At 37.1% G+C, this 15457-nt stretch overlaps 1 protein-coding gene across 1 annotated transcript; it reads right to left on the bottom strand.

Moving 5' to 3' along the window:
* Positions 1-4360: 4360 nt before the first annotated feature.
* Positions 4361-14844, bottom strand: UGCG (UDP-glucose ceramide glucosyltransferase; the record flags this gene model as incomplete). Its single annotated transcript, XM_009890021.1, has 8 exons — positions 4361-4600; positions 5947-6136; positions 6548-6634; positions 7056-7234; positions 9069-9181; positions 9562-9663; positions 10557-10659; positions 14703-14844. Coding segments are annotated over 8 exons (1087 nt in total), but the record flags the coding sequence as incomplete, so codon positions are not given.
* Between the last annotated feature and the right edge of the window lie 613 nt (positions 14845-15457).

The following is a 15457-nucleotide window of genomic DNA, read 5'->3' as shown; positions in this document are numbered from 1 at the left end:
GAAAGAGAACTGGGGGCACATGTAGGGGGATGAGACAGAAACAAGCAGCAATCCACAAACCTCCATTGCAAGCTGTATGGTTTGCACCTCTTAACTCATCATCTACAGTCACACCAGCATTTAGGCAAAAATACTTAGAGCTGATTAAGATCGAGAAGAGGAAGCATATTCTCCCAGAAGCACGAACCACATATCAGTAGCTGCCCACTCTTGATATGAGGAGAATAAGAAACAAAGCATTCCAAAAGCTGTGTTGGAAAGTATTAGGAATACTACTTTTCTTTTTTTAGTCTCTTAGTTTACAGGAATAAGCTGGGTAGTTATTTTAGCCTAAGGTAAGCGTGAAGACAAGCATCACAAACATCTTCCACTGAAAAAGCTAGACACACTTCTTTCCATATACAAACTGCGGGGCTTCAGCATAGTTAGAAGAACATTTACAAGACACTAACCTAAAACTGCTTTTGAAAAAGGAAACACACTGGACATGACCTTGCAAAGGCTTAGGATCCACAGGACTGGCTGATTTGCCTGTGATTGCACAAGGTAGATTGAAGGAAGAACTGGATGCTGCTCTGCATGTACGACTTTTAACTGAAGACAGAGCCAGCCATCAGTAGAAACTGCTACAAAAAAAAAAAAAAAGGAAACGTTTTCAGCAAAGATTTGCAATATAGTCAACAGCAACTTTCTGTATGAAACAGGTAACACAAACATGGCAGTGGCTAACCTGGCTAGAGTGCTTCATTAGACTTTGCTCCCTTATTGAAAGGTTCGAACTCTAAGGGACTAGAGAAATGAGCAGTGAAAGCAGCGTGTGGGGAACTTAACCCTAAGAATTATCCCTTATTCTCTATTGCCCAATAGCTGGCAATGGAAATTTGTTTGTGCAATGCAGAAGAGGTAACAACCTTTAAAGCAGTCCAACTTCAAGTGCTCAGGATCTACAAGGTATGCAAAGCCAGTGGGGTTTGGTTCTGTGGGCTTTTTGGGGTTGTTTGAAATTACTGACATTCTATACACTGCCATCCTCCATTCCAAGCACTGGGGAGTATTTGAGCTGAAGTCACTTTGTGTAAGTCTAAAAAGTTTCTCTATTGCCATACAAAACTTTAGGTTTCCTTAACCTCGATAGCCAGAATTAGTGCCACAGCTGCTGGGGGACAAGTTCAACCCAAGAACAGCTGGAGCTCATACTCACCTTAAAATTACGTGATCAGAAATTAAGTGTGAGGATTAAAAGAAGCCTTTAAGATGAATGAAACAGCTTTCAGCAGAAGGATATATGAAATCAGGCGGTTAGAAGGAAACAAATGTTTCCAGCTCACAAAACAGACTGAGAGGAAATGCAGGTTGTTGGTATCAGGAAACAGAAGAGTGGCAATGAAAGGAATTCAGGTGGGAAAGATTTCATTTGAAAGCACAGAATAAAATCAAAACATTATTTAATAGCAAGCAGGAAAATAATAAGAGAACTCAGGAAAGGGAATTTAGGTATTGTGCTGTTTGGCTACAAATGCATGGAGCACAAAATACCTTCAGGAATATTTAAGTTTCTACAACTAGTTTTCAAGTGATTCCATTGGTACTTGTTTCTGCCATGGCTCCCAGATTCCAACAGCTCTATCATACACAGTCTCTTACTAAGTTTTGCATTAAAATCTTTAGTATTATGGAAAAGATAACAAAAAGCCAAGTCAGAAGACAGAAGCAGCACAGAGTGCTTTCCTGGTAAAGTACCTCAAAGGAAGATAACAACACTACTCCTTAATTTCAACATGTTTTGTGGCAAAGATATCCATCTCTACAATCTGAATCTAGGCTGACTATTTAACAATAGCTAGGGAACTATCTGTTCAGTTCTTTTTTTTTTTTTTTTTTTTTTTTTTTTTTTACACACACAGAAGTTATTCTACACAACTAAGGATAACTCAAAATCAAATTCAGGCACATGTGAGTTAATTTCAGCGAAACAAAATCCAAACCAAATGGTCCAGGTGTAAAAAAAATTCAAAAGAAAGGCACATTTATTGCTTGACGATTAATTAGAAGCCAAGTCTATCAACACTGCCATAAATACTTAAAGCTGTCATGTTATGGCATCACTGAACAAAGGGAAAAAAACAACTGTATTCCAAACAGATTGTATTCAAAATTTATTTTTAAATAAAAGAAAAAACAAGACAATGATTTTAAATAAACATGGTATATTCTACACATCTGTGGATCAACACAACTTTACATAAGCCATTTTTAACTTTTAGAAGTTCTGTTGCAGCATCTTCTACGTTTGACAGTGTTGGTTTCCTGTTTCATAATCAACCGAACAATACCCAGATGAAACTATTTGCTTAAGTGAAGCTTTATTTTTCATAACCAAAGAGGCTCTGCTAATACAAAAGCACCTGTTAAACAATTATCCCCACCAAATATTTTTAAAAATGAAGTCTGTTCAGCCTTTTTTTGGTTCTGTTCCATTGCCTGCATAGAAATCAGCATAAAGCTAAGTTGCAAGCTAAGCTTCACTTTAGCAGTGCAATGAATGGCATCAAACTTCATGAAAGAAATGAAAATACAAACATTGTCAGCAAAATTCAACTATGTAAAAAACAATATTACAAATAATGTCTTTGTGGGTCACAACTAGACTAGCTTTCAGTGTGCAACTTTCCTCAGGAAAAGTGCTTTTTCCTGATTCACATGAAAAGAATGAAGCATGCAAAAGCCTTTGTTCATACAGAAATGCCCATTAAAAGAGTCCCATGGTATCATAAGGCAAAAGAGATAAAGTGGATGAAGCATTTTGGCCCAGAGTATGTTTTACAACACATACATACACATTACGTTTGTGTAGCATATGACAGGTAAGGGATAGGCTCAGTAAGGTAAAAATGTCCATTTTTATAAATACATGTCATTATTGCTAATATGCTACACATTATCATCCAACTTTTAAAGCTGCTTTGTTGGCATTACCCTTGTAATTAGCAGCTCACATTCATGGTGAAAATAAGCTATTCCATATGAAGAAAAAGTAAAGCAGCATAAAGACAATTATGAAAACAAAAGGCTTATGCAACATCCCTCTCTAGCTTCGCTGTAGTTTTTTAATTAAAAAGTGTTCTAAGAAAACAAGTCCAGTTCACCACAAATTAGGAAGTCTCACAATGGGGTTGGAAACCAAGCTACAGGGAGCCAGGGGTAAGGGGGAGGGGAACACGGCATGCATTATAATCTAGTCCTTTTAGTCATACCACCGGAATACAAAAGTCCAATTTAAAGGCTAGACTAACAGTAGAAGGCAAAAAGCCAAGAGTAGACTTAGTTTGATATTTAAATTAAGATTACAATTTTAATCAGTAACAGCAAACTCACCCGGCCCTATAATATATTCACAATATCTACTGCAATTGAATACTTAATTATGACTAGTATAGGTATATACGTTCACTTTAAAAAGATATTAAATACCTGCATCATGAAATTACATTCTTAAGACATCGTGTAAGAAAATAGCTCATGTGTGAAATGTTTCTGAAATGTATTTCTGCTCCCTTCTACCCCCTACTATGTCCCCCCACACATACACACACCCCCACCATCAAAGCATTCACTCACAGGGAAAAAACAAGCACCCCTTAAAAAAAGGATGGAAATATTGAAGGGGACCAGCTTGGCTAGTTACAGCACAGTGCTTAACAAGGTTCAAGACAGAACCAGATCAGAGTTGGCCAAAAGATGCCCACAATACGCGCCTGACCAGTAATTCCTTCCAACTCATTCTATCAAACTCAGTCCACTTTTGGTTCATTGCAATGACTAAAGTATTTCATATATACATATAAACACAAGACTCCAGCTTTACTTTAGTTTGTTTTTGCAAAGCATTTTTACCTTTCCATTCATTTTGTTCTGCAGCAACTACAAGAGGTAGGCATAAAGCATTTAAGAGCTTCTTTCCCAAGGTCCTGTTACTAGCTCAGTTTAGTGGGATAAAACAGAAGTCAGCTGTACTTCTGTGATTTTACTATGTACAGCCTTGTACAATCCAGCTGGAAAATAAGCTACATGAACCCTGGATTTGCTAGGCTAGCACACCATGGAGTAAGAAGCTGTTCATATCCAGGAGGATACTTTTTTTTTTTTTTAAAGTGTTTACTGCAGAGCATTCCTATAGTATGTAGATGTCAGGACCAATTCTCTCCATTTCTATTTGTACGTAGGAGCAAGGTACCATTTGGCCAAGACTACAGATGTATTTTCACAGATGCAAGTGCCATGCAAAAATAAATTAAAGAACAGATACCAAAACATACAAGTAGTAAAACTACTGAAGGTAGATTTTTCTTAAAAGTATTTATATAAACAATTTATAATACTTTTCTTCCCCCCTTTTCTCTTTGTGACATTCACAGTTACACAGCTGCGGCTATACATCAAGAATTTCTTCTGCAGTGCCTCCACAACGTAACCTGTAGCGTCCTGTCCTCCAGCTAATAGTGGGATCCCACAAAGCAGATAGGAAAATATAAATTGTCATGGATTCTCTGATGAACCAAGCTACTGCATAATCAAGTTTTGAAAAACACAGAGCACCACCCTAGGAATATAAAAAACAAGTATTTAAACATACTTTAATTCCTTTTGAATAATCAGCAATTTAAAACATTTGTGTTACAGATAAATTTATTTTAAAGCTTATTATACAGATTTACATATCAATAGCATATTTTTTTTTATAAGCCAAGAACATTTTCCTGTTCAAGATATGATCACCCATATTAAACATGAGGAATTTGGCAGAATGACCCAGAAGGTTTGAAAAGAGATTTGTATGTCGAGCAAAAGGCAAGGAAAAAGGAAAGTGCGACAATTTCACTTTTTTCTTTTTGAAGCTTTGCAAAACTGTACTCAAGCAGACAATGGGTTTTTGCCACAGATGCCAAGAAGAACAGCATCTAGACACAACACATGCACATTTTCAGAGGAGTGAAATTCAAATAAACATGCCTTTGGCCTAATTGCATAGGAAAAGTGGGACCAAGATAAAAATCTTATATCCTCTCTATACTTTCTGCTCCTTTGAGAATTTCCGGATATATGCAGAGCTGGAAATCTAAGAGGCTTCAGAAGAGGAAGAGTAGGCACAAAGCTTTTTACATGCTGTGCATGGTGAGAAGAGTAATCAGAAAGGTGACCGTTAAACTGACCTTCTGGAGTCCTACACAATCAACAGAAGGCCCAATATTTATTTTTATTAGTTCCAGTATGTGCTAAGACTACCAAAAGTACTTTTCTGTATGACAAGAACTATTTGATAAATTTGAATACACAATTAATTATGGATCAGATTTGGATGGAATATGGACACAGCAGAAAGTCTAAATAGTTCCTACAGCATCAGAAGAACAAATGCTGTTCTGATTTGTGACGTCTTTGTATATTAAAAGTTTGAGGCCTCAACTTCTAGTGATGGGAAGATTTTATTTTTGAAGTAGACTACAGCTTTCCTGTAAGCCCATTATTGCCAAAATAGACTGGAAAATGTACATATACACTTCAATAAACATAATACAAAGTGACCATTAAGAGCCATAAAATCCTAAAAATCTACTGTTCTTGCACTGTTTAAAAAAAAAAAGCTTAAAAATTTCTAGATATGCCTAGGTAGACCAGACTGGAAATTTAAAGATTAAGGGGACAGATATGCAAACTTTCAGAGCCTAGACAGAGGCAGGTGCACAGAGCAAACAAAATTACAACCAAGCACGCTTACTTGTTTTTACACTACTATAATTGAAGCTTGAAAACTGAGAAGTAACAGGATTTGACCTGTTATTTCCTTGATGTCAAGAGAAATTTTTTTTGTTATAATTAGGCTTAGCTTTTTGCTGAAGTAGATGACACTAGTAACTTTAATAACTACAAAGAAATGAAGCTACGTACCTGAACACCTTTTAGTTGAATGTAGTCAAATATAAACCACGCCAAGCAGTGACACATGAAGAATACCATTATATCCCATCTAAACACATGATGAGCTGCCCATCCAATAACTAGACTGGCAACAAAGCACTCTGAGATTGGCTCACAAATTATCGTGGCAGGCAACATATTAATTCTCAGTTTGGCCCACCTAGAAAAGGCAAACAAATCAGTTCTGACTGTGAATTATTCTTTATGTCCTCCTCCCCCACCTCACCAAATGATGAGCCATTGTGGCCTTTTCTGACATTAGTTTAATCTTTAGTTTACACCTCCAAATAGAATATTGCAAAAATTATCACTTAGCATTTAAAAGGTACTAAGGTTTGTTGGTTTTAGTTTTTTCACATTTTTCTATTACCAGTCATACTTCTGTGGAAAGTCAGTGCCTCTATCCCAACACTAGCAAGAAGCATGCAGCAAGCTGTGCATTGGAACTTCAGCATTTTGGACATTAGATCAAATGAGCTTGGAAAATGTATTTCCTCTCATTATCAGGTTATCCACATCAGAAGCAGGTGACAGGGGTGGGTGGGAGAGGAAGTAAAGACTAAAGTTTTACCTGATCATTCTGGACTGAAACTGAGAAATTGAATATGAACCAGAGTTTTGCATTGCAACTTGTGTGGCCATCGCAAATTTCCAGCCCCTGAAAAATGAATTTGTTATTATAAAAAAGGTGCAAATAAGAGATGCAAAAAACAATTAGAGAACAAACACCCAGGAATTTTATTAGGCTTGAAATGTTTCTTTGGCATATGTGCTGTATTATTACAATAGCTATAAGCAAAAAACCAGGTGTATTTTATCAAATCTTTTCATTGGAAAGAGCAAATACCACTTCAATAATACTTAACAAAGTTCTCAAACTTTTTTCTAAAGGAATTGATAACAATATGGCTGAATTATTTCTAAAAGCCCACAAACAATAGTCTTTTAGCATGTTGAAAGCACATTTACTGTATACACGTGAAGCTGACCTGAACACCTATACTTATAGTATGTACTATATGTTTAAAAAAGATTTAAACTGCTCTTAAAGCAATAAGCTGACTTCAGAGACATCTTACCGGTCAGCTATAGCTTTGGCCATAAAGTAGTCTTCAGCAATATATTGTGCAAAAGCTATCAGTCCTCCTGCTTGGTCCAAGACATCCTTCCTCATCAAGCATGACATTCCTGTTACACACTTAAAGCCAGTTAAGTTGGCTGAAATATATGACCTTGGATGTGAAGTTCCAAAATAAACCTGCCAAAACAAGATAAGGCCTTTAAAACTCCACATGTATTTACGTAAGTACTAGTCACTGGCAACATTTTCTCCAAAAAAAAGGGCTAGATGTGGCCAATTATGACAGTGTATTTGGAAAGATCTTTGCCACCAATCTAAGAAATCTAGTTTGCCACCAAATCTGAGAAACCTAGTAGTTTCATTGGATGTGTTTTCACACATCTATTAACAGGTTTTAAATCCACATATTAAACTACTGTGTTTCATTTGGTACTTAATTTCTAATTTATTGAGGTCGTTCTCAGGGAATACATATATTAAAAATCCATTAAGTAACTTAATAATCACTAGGATTCATATATTATTTGGTGATAGCTGACAGACATGGTCTCTCCTTCCTTTTGGAAAGGTTAACTGCATTACTGCATACATGTTCTTAGAAACTTACTTTACAGCTGTACAGAAGCAGGAGAATTTTGTTTACATAATGTACTTGCAAACAGAAATAGCAAAGAGAAAATTCACATTGTGAGAGTCTTTCTACAAGATTCAAGAACTTATAACTAGGATTTATCTACAAAAAGACAGTAGAAATGAGTGCTAGCGGCTCTCACTACTATTCTTCCTATCAATGGCCTTCACGCTGGTGTTACTAATACAGTAACTCATTCAAGAGGAGGCATGCTCATCTTGCAGTATACTGGATCCGGAAGCAAAAAGCTCTTCCATGAATACAGAAGCAGGAGCTGTAATTCCTGCTACTTTAGCACTTTGCGCTATAGCTCCTTGCTCTTCTCTTGTAAGAGGAAATTCAGATTTTGTCACAAAAATCACATGAGCTGCCCTCTCTGCATGCAATGAAAGAGTACTGAATTTCACTGCGCTTTCATCTCTCACATTTCTGCCTTTGACACACATTAGTCAGCCTTGGGGCCAAAATGCCGTATACATGCCAGCTTAGAATGAAAGACAGTTGATTAAATTACACGCCTTGAGACACAAGGAACAAACAAGAATACTCCATCTCTTCATTCTACAAAAGAAAACTTAGTGAGAAAGAAGAAAGGGGAGAATGGGACAGAATAAGTGATATGAAGAAGGTGGACAGGAGAGAAATGTTCACTTTCTCTTCCAAAACAAGTATTAGGAGACATGAAACAGCACTATAGAAGAACAAGGGTCAGAGTGAACAAAGTGGTGGTTCCTGTAACACACAGTAGATCTATGGAACTTCCTGGTGAAGACAGTTATAACTGCTGTATGGACTCAAAGAAAGAATGGAAAAGTTCACATACAAAATCTGTTCTTATTAGAATACTAATAGGGAGGATTAGCAAATATACAGGTCTACTTCCTGCTCAGGAAGTCTTTCAGCTAAAAATTGCAGAAAGTTGAAACAGTATTACTGAAAAACAAGATATAAGCCTTACTTGTGTTTTACTCTCCTCAAGGGCTCTGCTTATAAGCCCTGCTGGAAATAAGATACTGTGTGCCCTGGACTTTGCTCTGACTTGTCATGGCCATTTCTGCATTCCTTTTCAGACATCAAAATAGAATTAATGACCCTTTCTGGCTACACACTAGAAAGAGATCCGTTTTAATGATCTTTAAAATAAAATCCATCCTTTTCATCCTGCAATCTTTGTTTGTATTGTGAACTTAAATATTGAGTCAATGTTCAGAGCACCACAGTAGAATTCTGGAGCATTTAGAAGATATTCTAGATAGTTTGAAGTGTGAATGCTGCTGAAAATAAACATTTCTTCACTCAAAAGGGGCAAGAGGCACTACACAACTTTTAGTCAGCAAGGTCCTGCAAAAAAACAAACCAAAACAAAAACATGGCACTCACTTGTTCAAGGGTAGCAGCAAAACCCTGTCTGTCTGCAACATAGGGAAGCCCATGGACCAAGCCTACTTTTTCAGTCATTTGATTGGCCATATCTGTCAGAGTGTCTGGCGTTACTAAGTGACAAATGAAAAAAAAGACAATTCATTGAGCAATTCGGTCATTAGCAGACTACAGTATAGAGACATTAGTTCTCACCATATTACCAGTATCAAGAGCACATATACTTTGATGCACAGTATTTTGGAGGAACCAAGTTTCAGAAAAAACCAACACTAATTCTCAACAAACACAATGGAAACAGTTTCAACACTATTTTTTAATGGTACTTTCACTTTTAAATAGAGATGGAACGTTTTTATCCTAGGAAAATATTTTTTCTGGATTTTTAACTTTCCTTTGTACTTGTATTCTCAGTCAAAATAATCTCCAACAACTGCTTGCCTACAGGGAATAAGAACAACGTAACAGTCAGCACATTACAACAGACACCTACCTCTGATTCCACTATCACAAATCCATATGAGGTCATATTTGGCAACTTCATAGCCAGGCATTAAATTGTTAATCTTGGGGTTGATGCCAACCTTCTTGCCACCTAAAAAATACCAACATCATCAAATAATGTATGGGGGGGGTCTTTTTTAGACTACAGACTCAATACCGAATATATTTAGATATACTAACTGAAGAAGAGTAAGAATTGATGGGTAACCATTTAAAGTCCACTTTTGTGAAAAGGATTTAAGTTTTAATTATTCCTTCACATCTACATTTTAGATCTTACTACAATTATGCAGAGAATTAAAAAGGAAAAAAATATTCAAATGCTTCCTCAAAATGGCAGGGTAAAAAGTTTAATGTAATTGAAAGGGTAGTAGAACTACACAGTTCATTACTATATTTTGTAAGGTAAATATTCTCTACCTCTTATTTCTTAAGACTAGTGATTATGACTACTATATTCTACGGTAATTTTAGCAGAAAAATGAAAAAGGAGTAGAATAAAGTCAGACACACTTTTTTGCTTCCAACTGACAGACATGGTCCAGTCTGTTTCAAATCAGAGAAAAGAAATGACATTGTACTACCTAGTTCTAACATCCCTTCCCTCCTCTAATTCAAATGTAAAGTGAAGAAAGAGCCCTACAGTCTAAGCTGATGAAAAAAGATTGTTGCAGGACCTCAAGCTCAAATACAGCCACAACTCCAAGTCACTTCCTGCACATTTTGGTCACTGCAAAGGCAGCATTTAAGCTACTGTTTCAGATTTAGAAGGAAAAAAGGTTGCAGGGGTTTCATAAATCACTCTTCCTAGAGTTTTTTTGGACTGATGTCACAGATTGGGACTATACACTTACTTGTCTACCCCAAACTGACGATTAAACTACAGAACCAAAACAACTATTTATTTTAGAATACTGTACATAGAGTAGAAGACGTAAAAACATTTTACAAGTAAGAGTCCCACCTTTGAGTTGCACTGCTTACCTATGAACAGTCTAGCATCAACATTCGGGTATTTGCCAAGGAGCTTTTTGCAGACATCAATAGCTGGATCATCATGATCTTGTACACAAAGCAGCACTTCATACTAGTAAAACCAAAAAAGTATACACACACTTAACATCAATATTGTCTAGAGAATAAAGCTTAAAAACATACCAAACTGAAAAAATAAAGAGCCCTGTTACAGAATTAAAAATAAAACCAAAGAGATTGTTTTACAACTAAGTAAGATTATTTTTTTAATGCACAACTAAGTACTTGTGAAAAAAGAACGAAGCCTGTATCCCAATACACTCTTGCATCAAGGAACATTAGTTTTCCTGTTATTGGAAGGGTTTCTATTAGGCATGAAGCAAGACATCCTGGTATACAAGATAAAATTTTTATTTCCACTTCCATTTTTATTCACACATGAATCTTAAATCCAATCTTATATTCAATGAAGTTACAGCACACAAAATATTACAGGAATGATATTATGATACACTTGACTGCATACCTCTGAGCTACGCTTTCCTTTCCTTTGCTTTGTAGATGCAGAAGAGAATTGGAAGATAACCAATGCAGACCTGTATACCTATACTTAATTATATAATAAAGCTAAGCTCAAGAACATGTATATGCATATGTAACGTATATGTATTTTCAAAGAATCATAGAATGGTTTAGGTTGGAAAGGACCCTGAAGATCATCGAGTTCCAACCCCCCCTACCACAGACAGGGACACCTCCCACTACACCAGGTTGCCCAAGGCCACGTCCAGCCTGGCCTTGAACACCTCCAGGGATGGGGCCTCAACAACCTCTCTGGGCAACCTGTGCCAGTGCCTCACCACCCTCAAAGCGAAAAATTTCTTCCTAATGTTGAATCTAAACCTGCCCTCTTCCAGTTTACATCCATTCCCCCTCATCCTATCACTACATGCCCTAGTGAAAAGTCCTTCCCCAGCTCTCCTGTAGGCCTCCTTTAGGTACTGGAAGGCCACAATAAGATCACCCCGGAGTCTTCTCTTCTCCAGGCTGAACAGCCCCAACTCTCTCAGCCTCTCCTCATAGGAGAGGTGCTCCAGCCCTCTGGGATCATCCTCGTGGCTCTCCTCTGGACACCCTCCAGCAGGTCCATGTCTTTCTTACATTGAAGACTCCAGAGCTGGATGCAGTACTCCAGGTGGGGTCTCATGAGAGTGGAGTAGAGGGGCCTGCTGGCCACACTTCTGATGCAGCCCAGGATGCAGCTGGCCTTCTGGGCTGTGATTGCACATTGCTGGCTCATGTTGAGCTTCTCATCAATCAGCACACCCAGGTCCTTCTCCTCAGGGCTGCTCTCCAGCCATTCCCTCCCGAGCCTGTATTTGTGCTTGCAATTGCCCTAACCCAGATGTAGGACTTTGCACTTGGCCTTGTTGAACAGCATGAGGTTGGCTTGGGCCCACCTCTCCAGCCTGTCCAGGTGCCTCTGGATGACATCCCTCCTCTCCAGTATATTTTCCTCATATACAGTTAAAAATCAACAAGAGGTAAGGGAAAGCTGTAGCTGCTTCAGCAATCAACCTACATGCTTGTTACACACTTGTCCACAGACAGTAGATTTTAAGAATCATTCAACATTTTGAAAGAGCTTTGCAAGCTTTGATGGACCTATTCCTGTTTCTGGATTAACAAATTCCTTGAATACTCCTTACTTGATATAACCTTCCTCATTAAGTTAAATAAATACATTCTTTCAAGAAAAGGTACTGTTACACACAAAAAACCCTAACGACTAACTGCATTCAGAATATTGTGGAAACTTAAAATCATTAACCACTAAATGGGAGTTGGTAAGACTTGGTCTAGCACTACAAACTATCAGATAAACCCATCTCTACCTCTCAGAATGCAAACCCAAAGTCAATTTGCTTAAGGAGTGAGCAGTATTTGATTCCTATTGTTTTGCCAGCATGGAAAATGAAATTTAAAGGGTAAGAGACCTGTCTCATTAAGCAGACAGGTCCTTCCACCACAACAGAGCAATCCTGACAGCATGAACACCACAGAAATTACTAACTAAAGAAATTACTTCTTCATTGCTCATCCGATTAAGTATGTAAAAGAACAACTATTTTTGCTAGCAATTAAATAACTAGTCTCCATCCACAGTTGCAACGACATTTCTATATCCAGATTCTCCAGGAAATTCAACCAGAAAAAAGGAACTTTGACATTCCAATATTTGAAAACAGAAAAATTCACAGTAAGTGGCCTTTGTATGCAGTAACAAAGTAAAAAACTACAAAATGTATGACTTGGGAAGAAATACAAAGATGCTTATCTACGCAAACATTACAATCAAGTTCATTTGGACATAACACGAATAGGAAGATTTATGCCAAAAAAATCACAATATCACAGTAGCTAAGAACTGTTGACTAATAAATATATTATATGTAAGTCCCACATTTTAGGAGCTGCATAACTGGCTTCTATGCAAGAAAAGATTATTTCACACATGGGGCATCACAGAAGATTATCAGACAATCAGTATCACTGCAGGTTCCACTCAGCTTTACTGGAACAAGTTTAAGATTATTCTTAAATAATATTCCCCTGGGCTGCTGAACTTTGAATACCAGGCAATAGTCTTATTCTAATTTGTGGTGTAATGTCAATCTTTTAAATGAGGTATTTTTGTGGTTATTGTACAGAAGTGTTTTCAAACTGTTTGGGGATCTTGTTTGTACTGTATAATCTGTGCCCCAGTAAACTGAAGCATTTATACATCCATTTTCACTCTTCTTGGGAAAAATACGGTTGTCACAATTGTTACCTGAAATTCAGATTGTTGTGGAGTAGCAATATTAAGATTGCCATCCGTATGTATAAGTTGTTGGAAGAAAGGGTCAAGACTACCTCTCATAAAGCAAGATCCAGCATAACTGTTTTTCTGAATTCTCAACCAAATTGTATTTGTAGTCAAATGTTTCAACTGCATAATGTTTTGATGCTCATTATAGTCCTAAATAGCTTAAGATATTGTTGCAGCTTCTTTGCACTATTTGCAATACTGGCATACACAGCACACCTCGAGTATGCTTTAAACTTACCTTGGCCACTCTTAACCTTTATTGCACTTTTGTTGAGTGAAAAGGATTCAAATGTTCATGCCTGAAGCTTTTCAAAAGGCCCCAACTTTCATTACAGAAAAACTATCCGATTTTTAATAAGTTCCAAATGGTGAGGGGTTTTTTGTTTTGTTTTACCCTGCCTACTTAGGAGTAAGTTTTAAAGCTCTTGGTCAGAATATGCAAAGGAAACTCGCTGTTCAGCTTACACATACCTTTGACCTTTTACAGCTGAAGCAGCAGTGTCAGAAGCAGTTTTGAAAAGAATTAAGAAAAGTTTTTAATAGAAGTAAATGACAAGTTTTAGAAGTCATGAGATACACAGTAGAAAATGCAGTCCTTTTTCCATCCACAGAAACACACATGAAGTAGTGACTTATACAGCAAACATTTGCAGATTTCTCCTTTAAGTTGTAAGCTCCTTATAGCAAGGACGGCATCTGACAAACTTATCACTTGTACTACAAAGTCAAGCAGTGTTCAACAGCAAATGTAAGCTTTTATTAACCGTTTGTTTCCCAACACTGATAAGTGCCTTGGAGATTATCCTACCTACCAACAACTCGTGAGGTACACCACCTCATCATTGAGCAATTCTTTGTTAGATGAGCCATCAGTAAGAACCACCAGCAAGTTTCAGGCTATCAGTTAAGTATTTGCTTTTAGGGGATCCGTTACAGAGATGTAGTTAATTGAGAGGGTATCTGGCCTATCAAATGGTCTCTTCTATATTGAAGGGTTTCATACTGCTATAAATGCCACAATAGAGGAACAATGACTAAATAAATCTTGGTGAAGTGTAGAGTACATTCCGTCCCTAAGCCTTGGTCATGTTCCTTTACAGACAGCTTTTTAAAAAGGAGTAAGTTTTGTTTGCAACATATAAACTATGTAATTATGTGTTTTCTGTGAAAGGCAGAACAATCCAAGACGTAATCAAGTTGCACAGTGCTAGCCTAAGCTCCTGATATGACTTCTGAAGGCGTGGGAGGGAAAAAAAAAGAGAGACACTAAACAGTATACATACTTTCGGATAATCCAGTTCAAAGAAGGTTTCTAAGTTGTTGATCAGGTTCGGATCCACACCTTTTAACGGCTTTAGAAGTGAAACACCAGGAAGCTTGCTATATGGCTGTTTGTCTGTGGCTTTCTTATTGAGGTGGAGGCGTCTGTAAGGAGAAATAACATATACCACCACATTAAGAAAATATGCTAGAGTATTCCATTCAAAATACAGTCAGAACCAAGAAAGCTTGGGAGTTAAAATTTCTGCAAAAAGAATAGTTTTGGTTGTAGAAACAACTGCTATTTTTATATATGACAGTTGATGTGTCAGAAGCAATGCCTAAAAAAAAATATCTTAGCACCATATGTAGGTTAAATTCAGTCTTATTCAACTCGTTAGGCGTTTCAGATTAATGCATTTTGCACTATGCATTTTGAAGAATAAGAGTATCACTGTCTTCAAAACGCACAAGAGATTTTTCTGCCTTCCCCCATAGCACTAAAACTCATAGTATAACAGTACAATCAGAAAAACCAATTTACTGTAAACAAGGCAAAAAAGAAAAGGGTCAGGTGCTTTTTCTGGCATTAAGTTACACAAAACTTACAGGAAGCTGAAAGCACAGGGGAAACAGTTGATTCTACTCATGAACTTGTTAACAAACACCTCCAAGAAAAAGATAAGGATAAATCAACTATAGTGCAAAAATCCTAGAAACTGGACATCAGGCTGGGTCAGAAGTATAGATAAACCAAGAACACAATTCCAAACAGTCA

The sequence above is a fragment of the Charadrius vociferus genome, unplaced genomic scaffold, assembly GCF_000708025.1.
Source record: "Charadrius vociferus isolate BGI_N301 unplaced genomic scaffold, ASM70802v2 scaffold528, whole genome shotgun sequence".
In the NCBI taxonomy this organism is placed as follows: domain Eukaryota; kingdom Metazoa; phylum Chordata; class Aves; order Charadriiformes; family Charadriidae; genus Charadrius; species Charadrius vociferus.
The sequence above is the reverse complement of the archived record's forward strand: the minus strand, read 5'-3'. Positions and strand labels throughout refer to the sequence as shown.